Raw genomic sequence first — 21,450 nt, forward strand, 5'->3', positions numbered from 1 at the left:
TGTACAGCATAGTTAGATGGACAAGCCAGGAGCCTGATTCATCCCATACACACCCACAGCCCGCATTTCTGCTCATTCAGACTGTAGTTCTCAGTAAAGCAAGCTCTTGATACAGTAGGCAGACCAGATAAATATTAAATAAAAGGTATGGCGCTTGTTTGTAGAGGTGAAAATATTTTTATTGTTACAGAAAAATTGTAACATTAAACAAGTCAAGTATTACAGACGACAGAGAGCCGTACAACGTTACCAGAATAATATGGTTGAAAACAATAATAATTGATACAGCAGACATCATTAAGTATTTTAATTTTAAGCGGACGGGAGCCATTATTCTGTACTGAGATCGGAGTAAAGAAAGGTGTTACGCCAGATGTAATGGTCAGCCACTTTTCATAAAAGGATAGGAAAGAGGAGAGATGTATAACTTTTAAGTAATATATGAAGAGGTCTGTAAGAAAGGAAGGAAAAAGGAAAAAAAGAGAAAAGGAAAGCACAGAAAAGGCATCGGGAAATACAACATACTATAAATATGCTACAATCTGGCGCTTGTTTTTAAAGTTTTGTGACATGCAAATATATAACGATGACTTTACTTAAATTAAATAGTCCTGTGTGATATTATTCTCAACACCAAGAAAAAAAAACAATCTTCCAACGCAATTTTCAAAATCAGGTAAAAAAATGCTTTTATCTTTCATTCACTGACGGACACAGCTTCAAGTCTTCAGACCATTGGGCTTTATGCACTCTCTTCTTAGGAGTAGGACTAGGCGGAAACCTTTTTGGTTACGCCCCTGGGGCAGTCCCAGAGGGTATACCATCACTTCCTGCTGTAGGACTCCAGTTTTTCTGCCTAGTCAGGAGTAAGGACCTGGCTCTCTGCTGGGATCTGCGGTCCTGGCATTTTTCCTATTTAAATGGAATTTTTTACTTTTTCTTTATTATTTTTGTTCCTGTGTGAACTACAATCAACTGTTCCTGTGTGAAGTACAATCAACAGCCGGACTGGGTGACGCACTGGATATTCTAGATCCTTATGGCCTTCCCAGTCTGGCCTGGGAGCGTGACCTAGCTAGGTTGGCCGCGACATAGCCCCACTGGATGGGGGCTGGCTAGCGAGTGAAACACCTCGCAAAGTCGCATAGCCCTGGTCACGACAGCAGTCACAATCACTGTCGCAGCATACCTCAGGCCGCAGCACCCCCATTCCAAGATGGTGCAGTGGACTGCTGGGAGTATCGCCCGACCGAAGACCATGGTATGGTGAGTAGTGCCCCCCTCCTTTCCCACGGAATTGTTGGGGTGGTTGCAGGCCCTCCCTGGGGATGGTAGGCCCTCTCCTGTGTCCCCCTCATACCTCTCCCCCTTCTTCTTAGCAGAGTTTTCCCTGTGTAGGTGCCCTCATCTGCCCCTGTCCACCCCCTCTGGTCCCCTCTGGGGTGCATTGGTGTTTTTTGGCTGGGGGGGCTTGTATGGTGCTGGGCTGGAGAAGTAGTGGGTGACGCCGCTACCGACCCCCTGGTGGGAGTGTCCATACCTGGATCACTGTGGGGGGGGGGGTCTCCTCCTGGGGTCTCTGTGCTTCCCTGGGGCCCAGTGGGGTCTAGGGTCCCATGCAGGGCCGGGTGGTGCCACCATTTTGCCGTAGATTCTTATTCCTGGCTTCAGCGGCCATGTTTGTGTAATCCAGTGGCCATGTTTTTGGTTTCCCCATAGAGTTTTATTGGCGGACATTTTCCTGTAGTTTGATGCAGTGCTAAGGCTGTGGGGGCCTCTAGTGTCAGGTCAGCATTTCCTCCTCCTCTTTCCAGCAGTATGGCAGATTGTTTTGGCGCTCTCCAGCTCAGGTGGCGAGTCTCTGGGGGTATTCTATCCTTCCTTTGCTGTATACAGCACCGCACAGGGAGGAGGGGCCTCCCATTTTTTTTTTTTTCTGATGAACCCTTTATGGCAGTGGTTCTTAACCTGGGTTCGATCGAACCCCAGGGGTTCGGTGAGTCAGTCTCAGGGGTTCGGCGGGGGGGCAACAGGGCAATTGCTCCCCCCGAGAAAATATTACTGATTGTGGGGCCAACCCCCCCCCCCCCGGGAAATCAGAGCTGCGGTCGGGACGACTTACACATAGACACTTGACGCTCTGCCCCTGTACCTCCCCCAGCAGGTTTCCAGCCTATCTCCTGCAGGCTGCTTGCTGCTTGAGTGGGCGGGATGGGGATGTACCTGACCACGGAGATCGCGCCCGCCTGGAAGAGGGAAGTATGAGCAGCTGAGCAGAGGGAGCCAAGTGAATGTTCCTGGAGGTAGGCTCAGCTAGCTGTACATGGTGGATTAGTTTGCAAGCACCTCTATGCTAAGTCTGCTGAGTTACTGCAGCTTAGCATAGAGGTGCTGTTAGCTGACAAATGGAAATGCATCTCCTTTTCATTTAGCTCAATAAGCATTGTGAATGCCCCCTGGTGTGTGCCCTCCTGATACCCCAAGGTATGCCCTCCCAACACCTCCCCCCCCAGTGTGTGTCCTCCTGACACCCCATGGTATGCCCTCCCAACCCCCCCCCCGTGTGTGCCCCCCTGACACCCCATGGTATGCCCTCCCAACACCTCCCCCCAGTGTGTTCCCTCTTGACACCCCATGGTATGTCCTCCCAACCCCCCCAGTGTTTGCCCTCCTGATACCCCATGGTATGCCCTCCCAACACCTCCCCCCAGTGTGTGCCCTCCTGACACCCCGTGGGATGCCCTCCCAACCCCCCACCCCAGTGTGTGCCCCCCTGACACCCCATGGTATGCCTTCCCAACCCTCCCCTCCCCCCCCCCCAGTGTGTGCCCTCCTGGCTCCCCCAGTGTGTGCCCTCCCAACCACTGATGTGTGCCCTCCTGACCCCCAGTGTGTGGCCTCCACTGGTGTGTGCCCTCACTACCCTCCCCCACAGTGTGTGTCCTCCTGACCCTCCCCCCAGTGTATGCCCTTCCCAACCCCCTGGTGTGTGCCCTCATAACCCCCCGGTGTGTGCCCTCCTGAACCCCCCCCCCTGGTGTGTGCCCTCCTGACCCTCCCCTGGTGTGTGCCCTCCCAGCCCCCTGATGTGTGGCTTTACTGATCCCTGTACACTGTCCTATCCTCTGTCCTGTCAACTCCTGTCCTCTGCCCTATTCTCTGTACACCGTCCTACAGCCTACTGACCACTCTATCCTTCCCTACAATCAACTGACCCGTATACACTGCCCTACATGCTACTGGCCTCTGTACACTGCCCTACATCCTACTGACCTTTCTACACCGCCCTAAAAACTACTGACCTCGCTACACTGCCCTACAAACTACTGAGCACTGTACACTACCCTACAAACTACTGAGCACTGTACACTGCCCTACAAACTACTGACCACTGCACACTGCCCTACAAACTACTTACTACTGCACACTGCCCTACAGCCTACTGACCTCTGTACGCTGCCCTACAGCCTACTGACCTCTGTACGCTGCCCTACAGCCTACTGACCTCTGTACGCTGCCCTACAGCCTACTGACCTCTGTACGCTGCCCTACAGCCTACTGACCTCTGTACGCTGCCCTACAGCCTACTGACCTCTGTACGCTGCCCTACAGCCTACTGACCTCTATACACTGCCCTACAGCCTACTGACCTCTGTACACTGCCCTACAGCCTACTGACCTCTGTACACTGCCCTACAGCCTACTGACCTCTGTACACTGCCATACATACTACTGACCTCTGTACACTGCCCTACAGCCTACTGACCTCTGTACACTGCCCTACAGCCTACTGACCTCTGTACACTGCCATACATACTACTGACCTCTGTACATTTTACTTTCTAGGATACGTTTAATTCAGTTCTGTAAACAACACCTTATTTTCTGGCAGTGCCCCTCCCGAGACTAGACTCATAAAATCATATTTTATTTTTCCAATTAAGAAGGGTTCGGTGAATGCGCATATGAAGCTGGTGGGGTTCAGTACCTCCAACAAGGTTAAGAACCACTGCTTTATGGTCATGGAGCCTGTGGATCACGTTTCACCACCCAATCCACTCCTGGAAGCTGCGGGACCCTCTGGGTCTAATAGTGACGATGAGTCCTCTTCCTCTGCAGCCATGTATGAAAAAGCACTGGTGGAGGCTCTGATTGTGTCAGTGCGGTAAACTTTAAAATTGGAGGACTCAGCTGCTGCTGAGTCGGCGACACCGGTGCAGTTTAACACCGCAAATCTTCCAAGGTGACCAAGGTGTTTCACTTTCTTGGCTATTTTGATGAGATTGTCACTAGTCAGTGGGGTTCCCCGAAATGCATGGTTGGTATAGCTAGGAATTTTGCTAGGAGATATCCCTTTGAGGAGTCTCTTCTAAAGAAACTAATGGTTCAACCGTCGATGGATTCTCAGGTTTCCAGGCTAAATAAGACCACACTTTTGCCAGAGGAGGGTGCCCCGTCCTTTAAGGACCCGTGGACAAACGAGCTGAGGCTCTGGTCCGGTACCTCTTCACTGTCGCTGGTTCAATTTTGAGACCGGTGTTTGCTATCACCTTGGTATCCCAGACTTTAACGGAATGGGCTAAAATTTTGTGCCAGGATCTGGAGGGAAGTCAACATCCTTCTGAGCTGGCAGACCTGGTGGATCAGTTGATCCAGGGGTTACAGTATATTTGTGATGCATCCCTGGATGCGGCCCCCTTGGCCTGCAGGGTTTTGGTGACGGCGGTGATCCTTCGCCACATGATCTGGTCTTCTAAAAAGGTGCTAGCTGATCTTCCTTTCGTAGGTGACCATTTGTTCGGTGCCTCTATAGAAGAAATTATTGAGGGCCTTGTGGGAGGCAAGAGTAAATTGCTTCCGCAGACAGCCAAGGGCAAGGAACCTCGCCGTAAGTGGGGTCCCTTCTTTTCGGCTCACAAGCGGCCCTTTCGTCCATTTGGATTGCAGGAAAAGGGCTTGAGATCCACCCATAACTTTGCAGAAGGCTCCAAGAGACCCTGGATTGATAAGTCCAAAGTGGGCACTTCTGGTTCCGCAGACAAGCTTTCCTCAGCCTGAAGGGGCGCCCTCCCCTGCGTCTGGGGTGGGGGGACATCTTTGCTTCTTTCCGGATTCGGGGACCTTGCTCATTCAGGACAAATGGGTCCACAAACTGATTTGGTTCAGTTACAAGATCGAGTTTTGGTCCTTGCCTCTGGTGTTGTGGAAATGAATGGAGTTTGGAGCATAGAAATTCGCTCGGTGTGTGGAAAACTTTGCTGCGCTGAAAAGCGCACTTGTGAATATTATTACGCGCCAAGTGCCCTTAATCCCTTGTACTGAAAAGTACAATGTACAGCTCTTTTGTATAAAGAAATCCTAGCGTGCTCGGCGACAGAAAGAAACAGGCGCACGCTGTGTCAAATCAATGTCAACTGAAGATTCTCTGCCTTTAGAGCAGAGCCCTGGTTTCTTTTATAGTCAGAGAACAAAAGGGGTTTACAGGGGTGGTGGTGTCAACACAACCAATCACAGACATGTATACATTCAAAAGTACAATAGAAAAGGGGAGTGTATGTTTATGGAGAAACACGTCCTGGTGCATGAGACTCCAACTGCCAAGTGAAAGCGAAACAAAGTAACATGGCTGCCACATGGATTCTCATGGTCTCGGCCACGGTAATTCACAAGCATGCACTCTCATCATAACCTGTTAGAGTGAATCCTATATAATATAGTTCATAAAAACCATATTTGATAGTGATCATGCTACTGTTCCAGTGAATGAGACTTTACCTGCAAAGGACAATAGCAGCAGTACTTCAATCATACGGATCAAGCATGACCGAAAGCTGCCAGCCATTAATCCTGGCAAAAGGGGCAGATATTAAAATGATAAGAATTCCACATCACAAACATATCTCTGTCAGTGAATACCGGGGCCCGCGGCTGGCTGATATACATTTGTGCTGTGAAGTTCGCCTTACACTGCCATAGATCCGGACCGGCACTGCCGATAGGGATGATCAGGCTACAAGTAGCATGCAGTCTCCATTTAATGGAAGGTTTCCACAATTACAGGTCTTTCCTCAAGGCCAGTTAAAGCAATATTCGCTATGTATAGCAATTACCAGTAAACTGACACTGGGAGACATAATGGTAATTTAACTAAAAACACATCCTAAAGAAACCTCCACATCAATATTAATAAAAATTTCCACAACACTGGCAAGGTTCTTTCCTTCCAACTTACGTCTGTCTCCAGAGCAGCTACAGGGCCTCTATGGAGCAGTGCAGGACCTGTTAGCACAAAGAGTTATTGTGCCGGTTCCAGAGTTGGAACGTTTCCAAGGTTTTTATTCAAATCTGTTTACAGTTCCCAGGAAGGAAGGCAAGGTTTGTCCGATCTTGGATCTCAAGGCTCTGAACCACTTTTTTGCGGGTTTAGAAATTTTGGATGGAGTCCATCCGCACAGTAGTAGCTTTCCTTCATCAGGGAGATCTGCTGGCTTCCATCGATCTCAAGAGATGCTTACCTTCATTTTCCAATATATGTCGGGCATCAACATTTTCTTCCTTTTGCCGTGGGCGAGGAGCATTTTCAATTTGTGGCGTTACCCTTTGGTCTTTAAGCCCCAGTGTTGGCCTTGTTACGGCAGAAGAGGATTGCGGTACTAGGTTACCTGCACAATCTGCTTCTGCGTGCAGAGCATTCCTCGGCCCTAGAAACCCACTTGGACGTTACATTGCGAACTCTGCAGGAGTTCAGGTGAACACTAAATTATCTGTTTGGCTCAGCAATATAAATCAAAGGAGAGGATTACTTTTTCCCAGAAGGAGTAAAAACCATATATTAAGAGTTTTATATATTTTAGACAAAATTGTCTGCGAATTGCATAGCCAACAGTCACTCCGCTGCAGTTGGAGTGAGAATAGACTATGCAAAATTGTGAGACTAATTCGCTAATATAGCGCTAAAGCTAAAGGGAAAATTTATAAAAACAAAAATAAAGTTTAGAGAAAAATCTATAATGGTTGGTACAACTGGGAAGGTAATCTAGATATCCTAAGTATACCATTTTATAGCATACAGAGAATCAAAAATCAAAGAATCAATAATGCATAATTACCACTCCAAAATGGCTGCTGGCTCAAAATGGTCGTTACCAGAGCCCTAAGATGGCTGCCCTTCCCAAAATGGTGGCTGGTTGGGGAGGAGCTTGCATCTGGCATCCTTAAAGTTTTTCAGAGTGTCAGGTGTAAAATGAGGGTGTGAAGTAAGATGGAGTATGATGATTGTGAGTGAGTATGAGTGTGTATGGATGGATGTGTGTGTCCCTATGTCTCGTCTGGGTTCCTTTATATATTGTATAGGACAAAAAGGCCATAAAAATTATAATAAGCCGAACCCAGAAAGTGGAACTTCTTCCCATTGGTTGGGATAAATAACCATTAACTGGTTGTGTAATTATGCAACTACTTCTTTTAACCACCATATAGGTTAGGGAGCAAATATCTTTGATAGAAGTTACTACATTAATTTATAGTAATAATAGAAATGAAAATCTGTCCATATTCTCATGGTGCAGGCATGGCCATTTGATATTTCCATTATATCTCTTTAAAAGGTTCAGTTCTGGTAATGCCATTTAATGAGTATGCGTACTAATACCCTATATATATCTCAGTTAAGAATAAGTGATTTACTTATAGATTATCTAAATTGATACAAAATAACCTGGAATTATAATTGTTTGACACATGTGATATATTCAGTCAGAAGGTTATCTATTAGAGAATTATTGTGCTAGTAAATAATATAATCTTGACATGGTCTGGGATCTACAACATGAAATCTAACTTAATCATCAACTACTCTCTAACTGATATAATATAATCTTCAATGGAGAATTGTCCATATAACCATAATTTCCACATCCCCTCTTGGTATATGATGGAACAAAGAGGTTGTAGATACTTATGATTATATTAAATTTATTTAAAAATACAGTTCGAATAGGTCTAAGTTGATGACCAGAAAATGAAACAAAAACTTTCTGTCCATGGCTTCTCTGTTGTTGATTTTTCCATAGTTGAAACAATGGTCTGTTAGCTAGGTAATCCATTATACAGCTGTCCTTGTGAAACCTGTTAGGAGCTGCTATTGTATGGAAAACAACTCATGGCCAGGATAAAATCCTTTTCTCTGAGGTTCACTGACGGACACAGCGCCCGCCCCTTTGTTGGGTTGAGTTATGTGGTCTTCTGACACTGCTTGTTTCAAACTGGAGTCCTACAGCAGGTAGTGATGGTATACCCTCTGGGACTGCCCCATGGGCATAACCAAAAAGGTTTCCGCCTAGCCCTACTCCTAAAGAGAAAGTTCATAAAGCCCAATGGTCTGAAGACTTAAAGCTGTGTCCGTCAGTGAACCTCAGAGAAAAGGATTTAACGGTAAGACAAAAATCCAGTTTTGTGCTCACCAGAGACAAGATTCCTCCTGGGGTAGACTAGAAGGATGCCTCGAATTGTAGTGTCATTCATAAGTAGGATGATCAAATGGGAAATAGATATAAAGTATCATAGTGTAGTAACTTTATTAAAATTGATTGGCAATTTTAAGTTATATACACTATATTGTCAAAAGTATTGTGACGCCTGCCTTTACACGTACACAAACTTTAATGGCATCCCAGTCTTAGTCCGTAGGGTTCAAAATTGAGTTGGGCCACCCTTTGCAGCTATAACAGCTTCAACTCTTCTGGAAATGCTGTCCACAAGGTTTAGGAGTGTGTCTATGGGAATGTTTGATCATTCTTCCAGAATTGAATTTGTGAGTTCAGGCACTGATGTTGAACGAGAAGGCCTGGCTCGCAGTCTCCACTCTAATTCATCCAAAAGGTGTTCTATCGGGTTGAGGTCAAAATTCTGTGCAGGCAAGTCAAGTTCCTCCACCCCAAACTCGCTTATCCATGTCTTTATGGACCTTGCTTTGTGCACTGTTCCAAATAGTTTGGTGGAGGGGGAATTATGGTGTGAGGTTGTTTTTCAGGGGTTGGCCCCTTAGTTCCAGTGAAGGGAACTCTTAAGGCATCAGCATACCAAGACATTTTGGACAACTTCATGCTCCCAACTTTGTAGGAACAGTTTGCGGATGGCCCCTTCCTGTTCCAACATGACTGCGCACCAGTGCACAAAGCAAGGTCCATAAAGATATGGATTAGCGAGTTTGGGGTAGAGGAACTTGACTGACCTGCACAGAGTCTTGACCTCAACCCGATAGAACACCTTTGGGATGAATTAGAATGGAGACTGCGAGTCAGGCCTTCTCGTCCAACATCAGTGCCTGACCTCACAAATGCGCTTCTGGAAGAATGGTCAAACATTTCCCATAGACACACTCCTAAACCTTGTGGACAGCATTCCCACAGGAGTTGAAGCTGGTATAGCTGCTAAGAGTGGGCCGACTCAACATTGAACCCTACGGACTAAGACTGGGATGTCATTAAATTTTTTGTGCGTGTGAAGGCAAGTGTCCGAATACTTTTTGACAATATAGTGAATATTACACTCACATTTTTGGGTGCCTGGATGCCGGCACCAGCATATACAGAGTGTATTGTGTGGGTTTTCGTCACCACCTCCAGCATATATCTGGCATGCACTCCAAACCTTCTCGGCTTAAGGGTTTACATATACTTTAATTTAGAACTAAAAGCAGAATCCCCCATGAGAAACAGGAAATTGCAATCTGCTTTTAATACCATTTACACAGTATTCAGTATATAGAAGATATACTGATTTAATCTAAGAGCTCTTGGTGGAGCCAGCACTTTAAGATAATAGCAGTCAATTATTGGCTTTTGCTTTACAGCATAAAATCTTCTACGGACATCGCAAAGCAGAAGCAATCTGACCCCAGTCTCAAGAATAGTACCTATCTACCACAGTCGGACTTGGAGGTGGTGCCGGAAAACAGATACACGGTATGATGGGAAGGGAACTTTGCAATGCATTTCATAAACACAACCTTGCAAGTGCAAAGTGTTCATTTAGTTATAGGTAGAGCCTGGAGAACTGAGTTAGCCACTGACTTTTTTTTATATGTCTCACAGCTCTAAGGCTTCATGCACACTGAGTTAAAAAAAAACACTGCTTTTACAGGCATCCAACATATTTTTAAATGTATTTTAAATAATACATTTATTCTACTGGCTAGTATATATTTGGAAGAATAATTATTTGATCCCCTGCAGAGTTTGTAAGTTTGCCCACTTACAAAGAAATGAAGGCTCTATAATTTGGTATATTTTAAATGATAGAGACAGAAAATCAACCAAAAATCCAGAAAAAAAACCTATGACACAAATGTTAGAAATTTAATTGCAGTTCAGTGAGTAAAATAAGTATTTGATCCACAAGCAAAACATTTCTTAGTACTTGGTGGAGAAACCCTTGTTGGTAAGCACGAAGGTAAGACGTTTCTTGTAGTTGGTTACCAGGTTTGCACACATCTCAGGAGGGATTTTGGTCCACTCTTCTTTACAGATCTTCTGTAAATCCTTAAAGCGGAGTTCCGGGCACAAAATCAACCTAATCGATTTTGTGCCCATCCACTTGCTTTGCTTCACCTGAAAAGGAATTGGATAGTTAGGATTATTTTTTTTTTTTTTACTTACCTTGTAATTGTAGAAAGAAATACTCACCTTTCGTCACTTCCTCCCTCTGCGGCCTCGGCTCGCGCCGTCTCCTTGCTGAACGTCATCGCTCCCAGGAATCAATGCGCCTGCACCGGCCCCGCTCGTCACTTCCGCTGTGACGCCGCATTCCCTGCTAAACAGCTTCTGGGCATGCCCAGAAGCTGTGTTGGAATGCGGCGCCGCGCCGGAAGTGACGAGAGGGGCCGGTGCAGGCGCATTCTGGGAGAAGAAGACGCGGAAGAGGACGCAGAAGAGGATCGCGCTGGCTTCAGCTGCCCACAACAGAGATGGCAACGCTGTGGAAGAAATTTTATAAGTGAGTATTTCTTCTTGCAGGTAAGTGCGAACCGGGACAGATCAGAGGCTAGCCATTGTGGAATGTACTAGCCCTGACTGTCCCGGGGGTATGTTCACTGAAAAAAATTTTTTCTGTGCCCGGAATTCCGCTTTAAGGTTTCTTGGCTGTCTCTTGGCAACTCGAAGTTTCAGCTCCCTCCATAAATTTTCTATAGGATTAAGGTCTGAAGACTGGCTAGGCCACTCCATGACCTTAATGTGCTTCTTCTTGAGCCACTCCTTTGTTGCCTTGGCGGTATGTTTTGGGTCATTGTCATGCAGGAATACCCATCCACAACCCATCTTCAGTGTTTTGGCTGAAGGAAGAAGGTTCTCATCCAAGATTTTACAATACGTGGTCCCATCCATTGGCCCCTAAATGTGGCAAAAAGTCGGCCTGTACCTTTAGCAGAGAAACAGCCCCAAAACATAGTTTCCACCTCCGTGCTTGACTGTAGGGATGGTGTTCTTAGGGTCATAGTCAGCATTTTTCTTCCTCCAAACACTGCCAGTAGAGTGAATGCTAAAGAGCTGAATTTTGGTCTTATCTGAGCACAACACTTTTTCCCAATCCTTCTCTGAATCATTTAGATGTTCGATGGCAAACTTCAGACAGGCCTGTACATGTGCCTTCTTGCTGCAGGATTTCAGTCCTTGGCGGCGTATTGTGTTATCAATGGTTTGTTTGGTGACTGTGGTCCCAACTGCCTTGAGGTCATTCACAAGCTCCTCCTGTGTAGTTCTGGAATGATTCCTCACTTTTCTCATTATCATCATTAACCCATGAGGTGAAATTTTACACGGAGCTCCAGACCGAGGGTGAATGATGGTTATTTTGTATTTCTTTAATTTGCGAATAATCACTCCAACAGTTGTCTCCTTCTCACCAAGCTTATTGCTGATGGTCTTGTAGCCCATTCCTGCCTTGTGCAGGTCTACAATCTTGTCCCTGACATCCTTTAACAGCTCTTTAGTCTTGTCCATGATGGTTAGGTTTGAATGGAAGAAAGAGATTCAGTGTACATGTATCTTTTATACACATAATGAGTTGTCGTGGGGATCACCTTCCTAAATTGACAGGACTAATCTGTGGACCACATGAGCACATACTATAGTCAGTCTGTGGGAGCCAGAATTATTGTTAGTTGGTTGGGGATCAAATACTTATTTTACTTACTGAACTGGGACTCAATTTATATAATTTGTATCATGTGTTTTTTTCTGGATTTTTGGTTGATATTCTGTCTCTATTATTTAAAATACACCTAGGATAAAAATTATAGACCCTTCATTTCTTTGTAAGTGGGCAAACTTACAAAATCTGAAGGGGATCAAATAATTATTTTTCCCACTGTACAAAAATATTGTAGTTAAAATTCACACTTAAACACTTCTAAACGCCATACACCTGTAAACACCCATAAATGCAAATGAAAAGCAGGAGAGTCATTTTTTTCTGGCAGCATTTTGGAGTGTTTAGATCATACATAGTTACATAGTTACATAGTTACATAGTTAGTGAGGCTGAAAAAAGACACAAGTCCATCCAGTTCAACCTATGATGTGTGTGTGTGTTTGCTTTTAACCGTACATTGTATACCCCTGTATGTTGTGGTCTTTAAGGTGTCCATCCAATAGTTTTTTGAAACTATCAAGGCTCCCCGCTGATACGACTGCTTGCGGAAGAGAATTCCACATCCTTACCGCTCTTACAGTGAAGAACCCCTTACGCACTTTAAGGTTAAACCGCCTTTCCTCAAGTTTTAGTGAGTGGCCACGTGTCTTATTGTATTCCCTTACTCTGAATAGTTTGTTCCTTATGCTAGGGTCGCCAGTACAGTATTTGTACATTGATATCATATCCCCCCTCAATCGTCTCTTCTCCAGAGAGAATAAGTTCAGTGCTTGTAGTCTTTCCTCATAGCTGATGTCCTCCATTCCCCTAATTATTTTTGTTGCCCTTCTCTGGACTTTCTCCAGTTCCAGCACATCCTTCCTGAGGACCGGTGCCCAGAACTGGACAGCATACTCCAGATGTGGCCGGACCAGAGTTTTGTAGAGTGGAAGAATAATCTCTTTATTTCTGGAGTGAATCCCCTTTTTTATACAACCCAGTATTCTGTTGGCTTTGCTTGCAGCGGCTTGGCATTGCATGCCACTTCCAAGCCTGTTGTCTACCAGTACCCCCAGGTCCCTTTCCATCCTAGACTCACCCAGAGGTTCCCCCCCTAGTGAGTAGCTTGCTTTCTGGTTACTGGCCCCCAAGTGCATTACTTTACATTTTTCTACATTAAATCTCATCTGCCATGTAGTTGCCCACCCCGTTATTTTGTTCAGGTATGCTTGCAAGATTTCCACATCCTGCATAGAAGATATTGGCATGCCTAATTTAGTATCATCTGCAAATACTGAGATTGTACTAGATATCCCCTCCTCTAGATCATTTATGAATAAATTAAACAGGATTGGTCCCAGGACAGAACCCTGGGGGACCCCACTTTCCACACCCGCCCAATCAGAGTACTCCCCATTAATCACCACCCTCTGGACTCTCCCCTGGAGCCAGTTCTCTATCCAGGTACTCACCTTATGGTCCATACCTACCTTCCTTAGTTTGTACAGTAAGCGTTTGTGGGGAACGGTGTCAAAGGCCTTTGCAAAGTCCAGATACACCACATCCACAGGCTTACCTTTATCTAAGTGGCAGCTCACTTCATCGTAGAAGGTTAATAGATTGGTTTGGCATGAACGATTTTTCATGAATCCATGCTGATTACTACTTATAATACCGTTTTCATTACTAAAGTCTTGTATGTGGTCCCTTATCATCCCCTCCAAAATTTTGCAGACTACTGATGTTAGGCTGACCGGCCTATAGTTACCTGGTATATATCTCGGCCCCTTTTTAAATATTGGTACCACGTTGGCTTTTTTCCAATCAGCTGGCACCATACCTGTCTGTAAACTATCCTTAAAGATCAAGAATAATGGTCTGGCAATCACCTGGCTGAGGTCATTAAGAACCCTTGGGTGCAAGCCATCCGGTCCCGGGGATTTATTTATGTTAAGTTTCTCTAGTTTAGCTCTAAGTCTATCCTCTGTTAGCCATGGCGGCACTTCCTGAGGTGTATTATTTAGTTCGGCCTTACAAGCGGGGTTCGTGTAGCCCCCCGATTCCTTTGTGAAGACTGAAGAAAAGAAATTATTTAACACTTCCGCCTTTTCTCTGTCCTCAGTGGCCATTTTTCCTTTATCATCTTTTATGGGGCCAATGTGTTCTGGCCTCGCTTTCTTACTGTTTATATACTTAAAGAACTTCTTGGGGTTCTTTTTACTCTCCTCCGCTATATGTCTCTCGTGTTCTATTTTAGCCACCCTGATTTCATCTTTACATTTCTTATTACACTCTTTGTAATGCTTAAATGCTGCCAATGACCCCTCAGTCTTGTATTTTTTGAAGGCCTTTTCTTTAGCTCTAATATACATTTTTATGTTGGAGTTTAGCCACCCAGGGTTTAGTTTTGCTCTTTTAAATTTATTTCCCTGTGGAATGCACTGGCCCACCCCCTTGTTAAGTATGCTCTTGAAGCACTCCCATTTTTCCTCCGTGTTCTTTGTTCCCAGGGTTCTATCCCATTTGATATTTTCTAGCAGCGAGCGCAGTTTAGGGAAATTGGCTCTTTTGAAATTCAGTGTCCTTATATTACCCTTGTGTTTCCTATTACTGTAATTAATACTGAAACCAATTGATCTATGGTCACTGTTCCCTAAGTTGTCCCGTATTTCTATATCCGTGAGCAGGTCTGTATTGTTGGTAATCAGTAGGTCAAGTACCGCATATGCATGTGCATGATGCTTAAAGGGGTTGTTAGGGCAGTGCTCCCAATCACTGCCAGCCCCTCTGCTAAGATAACATGTAGTATATACTGTATGCCGTTTTGTAAAAATCATAAATACCTTAATCCTTCTCCCTGTTGCTCTTTTTCTCCGATGTATGTAATACAGAGGGAGGGGCCTGAAATCCCCCTCTGACCTCAGCCGGGCGGTCACGTGACCTCCCTCTGTAGTGTACACATTGGAGGAAGAGAGCGACGGGTGGTCACGTGACCTCTGATCGGGGAGAAGGATTAAGGTATTTAGAAGATGAGTTTTACAAAACAGCATACAGTATATACTACATGTTATCCTAGCAGAGGGTCTGACAGTGATTGGAAACAGTAATGTTTGCACAGTGCCAAAAGTACTTTTGGTTCTGAAGAAGAGGATTCTCCCTCGAAACGTTGCAGTCAGGCATATGCGGACGCCATCACGACATCCAGCACCATAGGAGTATCCTGGCAGTCCTGGAGGCGCTTGGTTCAATTTTCCTTACATGTGTGCAATTATCATGCATTTGTGAGTACAATGTATGCTGCTTTTTTTGGAATTTATTAAACCTTTTTAGTGGTAATGCACGAGGTTGGTGTGCCCTTCTGTTATTGTTTCTGAGGATTAGTCAGGTATTGCAGGTGATAGAAGGGCACATAGAATGGTACAAATGACACAGTACAAGCACTGTGCTGTTATTCACGCTTTAAAGGAACAGGATCCTTTTTTTTTTTCTAGGGTAATACATGCTTTAACTGTAAGATCTCCCTGCCATAATTCTGGATGCTGTCACTGCAGGTGCGTGTTTCTGCCTACCTATGTATATTGCAGCTCCTCCTGTTACATTCCCCAAAATGTTACCAAATTAAAAATCCAGCAGGGAAAATGGGAACCCCTCATAATGGGCAGAGCAGGTGTACAGAACAATAGAATCACTAAGAGATAAAAGGGACTGTCAAGTGGCGGCACAGCTACCAGGAAATTGCTAGGGTGTGTTTGTACATACTAAGGGACTGACACTGTGTTTAAATGATAGGTACTCTTTCATAATCTTATCCAATAGAGTAAATTATGTTTGTATTAAAGAAAAAACATACATTTGTCTTCGCAGAAATTTCTTTTACTCCAGAATTCCAGCGAGTTCACAAATATTGTTGCAATGTTCAGCAAGACAGCCTCCGGTCATACAGTGAAAAACGTTTGGAGGGTTGAGAATTCCAACCTCTGGATGCTCTTTAATAGGTACATTGCCTTTTATTACTAAAACAGTGCTCAGGGCTTCTCTGTAATATAAAATGAAATTAAATATATTAATGTATTACATCAAATCACTGTACGACATGGATCACACAGTATCACTATCAGTGCTGAATATATTCATACAATACACAGTATCACAGCATGACTGCTGAGTATATTTTATGTGTTACAGACTGCAGTATATTCCTGTATCACACAATATTTTAGGTGACTGTGAAATATAAGAACACAGCTTGCAACAGGCACAGGTCTCATAGGCTTTAATATAGGAACACATGTCCCTGCAGAAAAGTGTATTCCAAGTCACCCGTGCTTGCATCCCCATGTATTCAGCATGTATTCAGCAAAGTACTGTCCCAATCCAGCAAAGAGACATCCCTATATAGTCAGCAAACAGACAGCCCCAGTCCAGAAAACAGACAGTCCCAGTCCAGAAAACTGACAGTCCCAGTCCAGAAAACAGACAGCCCCAGTCCAGAAAACAGACAGCCCCAGTCCAGAAAATAGACAGCCCCAGTCCAGCAAAGAGACTGCCCAATCCGGCAAAGAGACTGCCCAATCCGGCAAAGAGACTACCCAATCCAGCAAAGAGACTGTCCAATCCCACAAAGAGACTGCTCAATCCAGGAAAGAGACATCCCCATATAACAGTTGTTAGGATGGCACATTCAACACACACAGCCAGGTCCCATTAGTGGGCACCTCCACACCTTTCAGATGGCAGACCTTCTCCCAGCACACACAGCCATCCCAGTCATGGTGAATCCCCCAGAAGAAAGAGAATTGGGTACCTCGATCTGCAGACAGGTGTAGTAATCTCCTGTGCGAAACAAGTAAATGACAGTCCTGACCTTTATTTTTAATTGCTACAGCCTACAGATCTCGGTGCCCAATCTCTTCTCTTATATGTGCATGGGCCGTCCCCCCTGATGGCAGCCCTGCTTGCAGATGGTAGGCTACCAAAAGTTGAAAGAAAGCACAGAAAATGTCTTGGCAATACCTGGGTGTCTCTCTGTCTTTTCAACCTAGGTGTCTCTCTATCTTGTCAACCCCCCCCGACTAATGTCTCTACTCCCTCCAAGCCCACTTTAGTTCCCAGTGTCATAGTGGGTGTTCTGTACTAGAAAAGTTATGGGAAAAATAGGCACATGCAGCTAATTAAAGGATGGAGAGGTTTGAGAGAGGACTGCGCTAACAACGACATCAGACATGTCGACCTCCACAAAGAATGGTAGGGAAGTATCAGGGTGGGTCAAAACAAGTGCAAACATAAAAATAGATTTTTTGAAAGGCAGACATAGCCTCTGGAGGCCAAAGCACCCTTTTTGGTTGTAGCTGTAATAGGTACCATTAAGGTGACATTTTTGAAGTTAGCAAAGTCCAATAAACATTGTGGGCAGCTTTCAGCTTAGACTGGGTCCATTGAGTTAAGGCTTGTACCTTGGTGGGATCCATTGTGATTAAAAAATCTGAAATAATATAGCCCAGCTGATATAATGAAGGTGCCCTTGGACAGTTTGGCATACAGTGCTGTTGGAGTTTGGGCAGTGCCACATATACATTGTCACAGTACTAAATAGGGAGGAAGAAAATGAAAAGAAAAGATCAAAATATAATCTAGGTAGAATAGGAAAGCACTGGCAAGATCCTTACTGAAAATGTTTTAAATTTCCTGGCTGGTGCATTACGTGATCCAAATGGCATGACCAGGCAGTAAAAATGTCCTTTGTGTATTGAATCTTCTACTTACAACCCTGGAGGAGTTGATGTGCAGATGAAACCCCTCTCAAGATTCTTCTGGATTTATGATTTAATAGCTTGTGTCTCGTGTTCGAACAAAGAGAAAACTATCTGGCAGGAGATTAAAAGGGCAGTCATAGGGGTGGTGAGGTAAGAAAACAGCGGTGGCCTTTTCTGAAAATGCATCACTAAACCCTGCATAACAAGATGGGAGGGCAGAGACAAACAAGTTGGTCAGGAGCTTATTATGCATCAGGCAGTTCTAGAAACAAATTCAGGGCCAATACTATAGAACCAGACGCCCGATCTATGTTTGGTTTATGTAGTCGAAGCCAAGAATAACCCAGGATAAGGGGGATAAGCAGGTATTTGGATGGGGGGGACTCACATACTGTAATCCATGTAGTGTATAACATAAATATATTCATTATTTATTTTTTCAGTATAAACCTTTTACAAATCATCAGCAAATTGAATTAAAACACTACAGGTGACAATTTTAAAAACAAAACTTTATTCATTTTAGATGATTTATTGAACATGTTTTTGTGTCTCAGGCAAAAGGATCAGATGAAGAAGAATAATTTGTCCAACACTGTGGATGAGCGCCGGCTGTTCCACGGAGCAAACCCTGCTGACATTGATGCCATCTGCAGCCAGAACTTTAATAAGGATATCTGCGGCACTAACGGCATTGCGTACGGAATCGGTCCGTCCTAAGGAAAAGCATTGTTTAGCAATTCCAGTAGCTCCTTAATATACAGTATAAAATATATACAATACCCTGATCTAGTATAAAATATTTAGCCCTCACACTAATTGCTGGTAGATCTAATGGAGATTGTTTTGTGTGTGATCAGCTATAGTCATTGAGATGCACTGAGATCTAGAAGACCTTAAAAATATCCAGTACTCTTTTTCTACCTGCTCTGAACTGCCCGGTCTGAGCCATACAAAAATATATGATAACCAGATTCCATTCCACCCAACCCATCATGAATGGGCTGTGATTGTAGACTGCAGCCACTAGATGATGCAATCCATGTATGATCAGGCGTAGGAGGCTGGGGCGCTGAAATTAATATATTTCAAATAACTCCCCAGGGAATGCAATGAGACCCATGCACTAAAAAAACAATTATTTGTGTTGTTAGTTTTGCCAGAGGAACTAATTTACCTATTTAGACAAATCTCAGCAGGTACAAACAGTTGTACTACAATACAGTAAAACCTTGGATTGAGAGTAACTTGGTTTGAAAGTGTGTTGTAAGACAAACATTTTTTTTTTTTTTTTATAAATGTTGACGTGATAAAGGGAGCGATGTCTTGATATACAAGTAACGTTGTGTCACAACTGAGTATAAAAGAGAAGAAAGGGGCCTGTAAGTCAGGGGTGGGGAACCTTTTTTCTGCCAATGGCCATTTGGATTTTTGTAACATCATTCGGGGACCATACAAAATGTATGCATAAATGTAATAGGCATTGCTTTGCGGCAAAGAACGCTGTAAAAATTGCGTGACTTTGAGGTTACAAAAGTGTGAAAGGGGCCTTCAGTAATCAAGTTTTGGAATGTCCCCTTTCAATGCAGACTGACCACAGCGTGCCCCCTTTCAATGCAGACTGACCACTGTGTGCCCCCTTTCAATGCAGAGTGACCACAGCATGCCCCCTTTCAATGCAGACTGACCACAGTATGCCCCCTTTCAATGCAGACTGACCACAGCATGCGCCCTTTCAATGCAGACTGACCACAGCGTGCCCCCTTTCAATGCAGACTGACCACAGCGTGCCCCCTTTCAATGCAGACTCACCACAGCGTGCCCCCTTTCAATGCAGACTGACCACAGTGTGCGCCCTTTCAATGCACCTTTGGGATGAATTAGAGCAGAGACTGCAAGCCAGGCCTTCTCATCCAACATCAGTGCCTGACCTCAGTAATGCACTTCTGGAACAATGGTCAAATATTCCCATAGACACACTCCTAAACCTTGTGGACAGCCTTCCCAGAAGAGTTGAAGCTGTTATAGCTGCAAAGGGTGGACCAACTAAAGTTCTTTCAAGTCGTGTGCATGTTAAGGCAGACGCCCCAATACTTTTGACAATATAATGTATATTTATATTCAGAAACTATACATAGAGACAAGGTGTTAAAACATAAGCATGCTCTGATAAGATTATGAACACTAAAGTGATCACGTTTTTAAAAAATAAAGTGTAAACAGGTTCAAAAATTAATGAAGATAATTTTATCTTACACAGAGTCAAGCATAACTTGTAAACTTTCTCCCAACAGGAAGTTACTTCGCCAGGGATGCGTCATACTCCCACAAATACTCCCCACCCACGTCTGCAGGGACGCGGACCATGTTTGTGGCTCACGTGCTTGTGGGTGATTTTACAGAGGGGAATCCTACGCTGATACGTCCACCACAGAAATACGGAAGCAGTCAGAGATATGACTCCTGCGTAGACAACAAATACAATCCATCTATTTTCGTGGTGTTCGAAAAGGACCAGGTCTACCCGAAGTACATTCTGGAGCACGAGGAACGGAAGACATCGTGCCTTGTTAACTGACAGGTGGCGAGGAAAATTCCTAATATGTGAATGATAAGAGGACCTATTCATAAAACAAAGGGTGCAATGAAATTAGGAACAATTTTATCATTTGTTTTTCATTGCAAGCTTCATAGACTTTACTTTAAATTAGCTTGGCCCCTTTTAATGCTGCCAGACAAGGGTAACAACTGGGGGCTATCTGCACTATTGCAGGTCCAGGCTGCAGATGACAGTAACAAAAATTAAAAACAGACATACAGTAGATGATGAAGTCTGTCAGTAGCATTAACACAGAAGTTTTTAAAACCCTGTAACAGTTTTATTATATTTTGATCTTCCCGGCAGAACCATTATTTTTCCACTTGCTGTAAAGATGGCCATACACTGATTGCAAAATTTTCCAGCATGCTCCTTCGACAGTTCTGGTCCTTGCTGAACCTGATGGATTTCGATCAGTGTGCAGCAATCATTGCTTGAGAAAGTTGATAGTTGGATCGACTTTTGCCAAAGGGACATGCTGGAAAATTGTTCTTGATCAGTGTATTCTGACAGAGGAGGAGAAGTACAGAGTTAGCGTTGGGTGTCCCCAGCTAAGAGAGGTTATTGGAAGCCAAACATGGTTATCAATCAACCAAGGGAAGAAGTGTAGATTGAGAATAGAAGGGGTTCAAGGGCTGAGCCTTAGGGGACCCCTATGAAAAGTGGAAAAGGGTAGAGTTGTTGGTGACCCTGAAGGAGTACTTAGATAGGAGGAGAACCAGGAGAAGTCTTAAAGGCCAATAGAGTGGAGTTTTTTGAGGAGTTTTAGGTCAACAGTGTAGAAGGCAGCTGAAAGATCTAATTGTAAGGGCACCGAGTAGTGGCCATTGGTTTAGCAGTTAGTAAGTCATTGGTAAGTTATAGAAGGACGGTTTCTGTGGAGTGTTGTGGATGAAAGTCGGACTGTAAGGGGTCAAGAAGATTGTTATCAGTGAGGTATCAGTTCAGATGGTTGTAGACTTAAGCGTT

The 21,450-nt window shown here is 44.3% G+C and overlaps 1 protein-coding gene across 1 annotated transcript in view; it reads left to right on the forward strand.

The window, feature by feature from the left end:
• The window catches only part of LOC309553685 (zinc finger CCCH-type antiviral protein 1-like), a 107,231-nt gene extending 86,573 nt beyond the window's left edge, over window positions 1-20,658 (forward strand). The window contains exons 10-13 of the mRNA XM_082255036.1: window positions 9,854-9,965; window positions 15,994-16,124; window positions 18,440-18,591; window positions 20,177-20,658. Coding sequence (XP_082111162.1) covers window positions 9,854-9,965; window positions 15,994-16,124; window positions 18,440-18,591; window positions 20,177-20,460 — 679 coding nt within the window. The 3' untranslated portion in view covers window positions 20,461-20,658. The remainder of the gene's footprint in view (window positions 1-9,853; window positions 9,966-15,993; window positions 16,125-18,439; window positions 18,592-20,176) is intronic.
• Window positions 20,659-21,450: the final 792 nt, after the last annotated feature.

This window comes from Pelophylax lessonae (genome assembly GCF_965119305.1).
Source record: "Pelophylax lessonae genome assembly, chromosome: 4".
Taxonomy (NCBI): domain Eukaryota; kingdom Metazoa; phylum Chordata; class Amphibia; order Anura; family Ranidae; genus Pelophylax; species Pelophylax lessonae.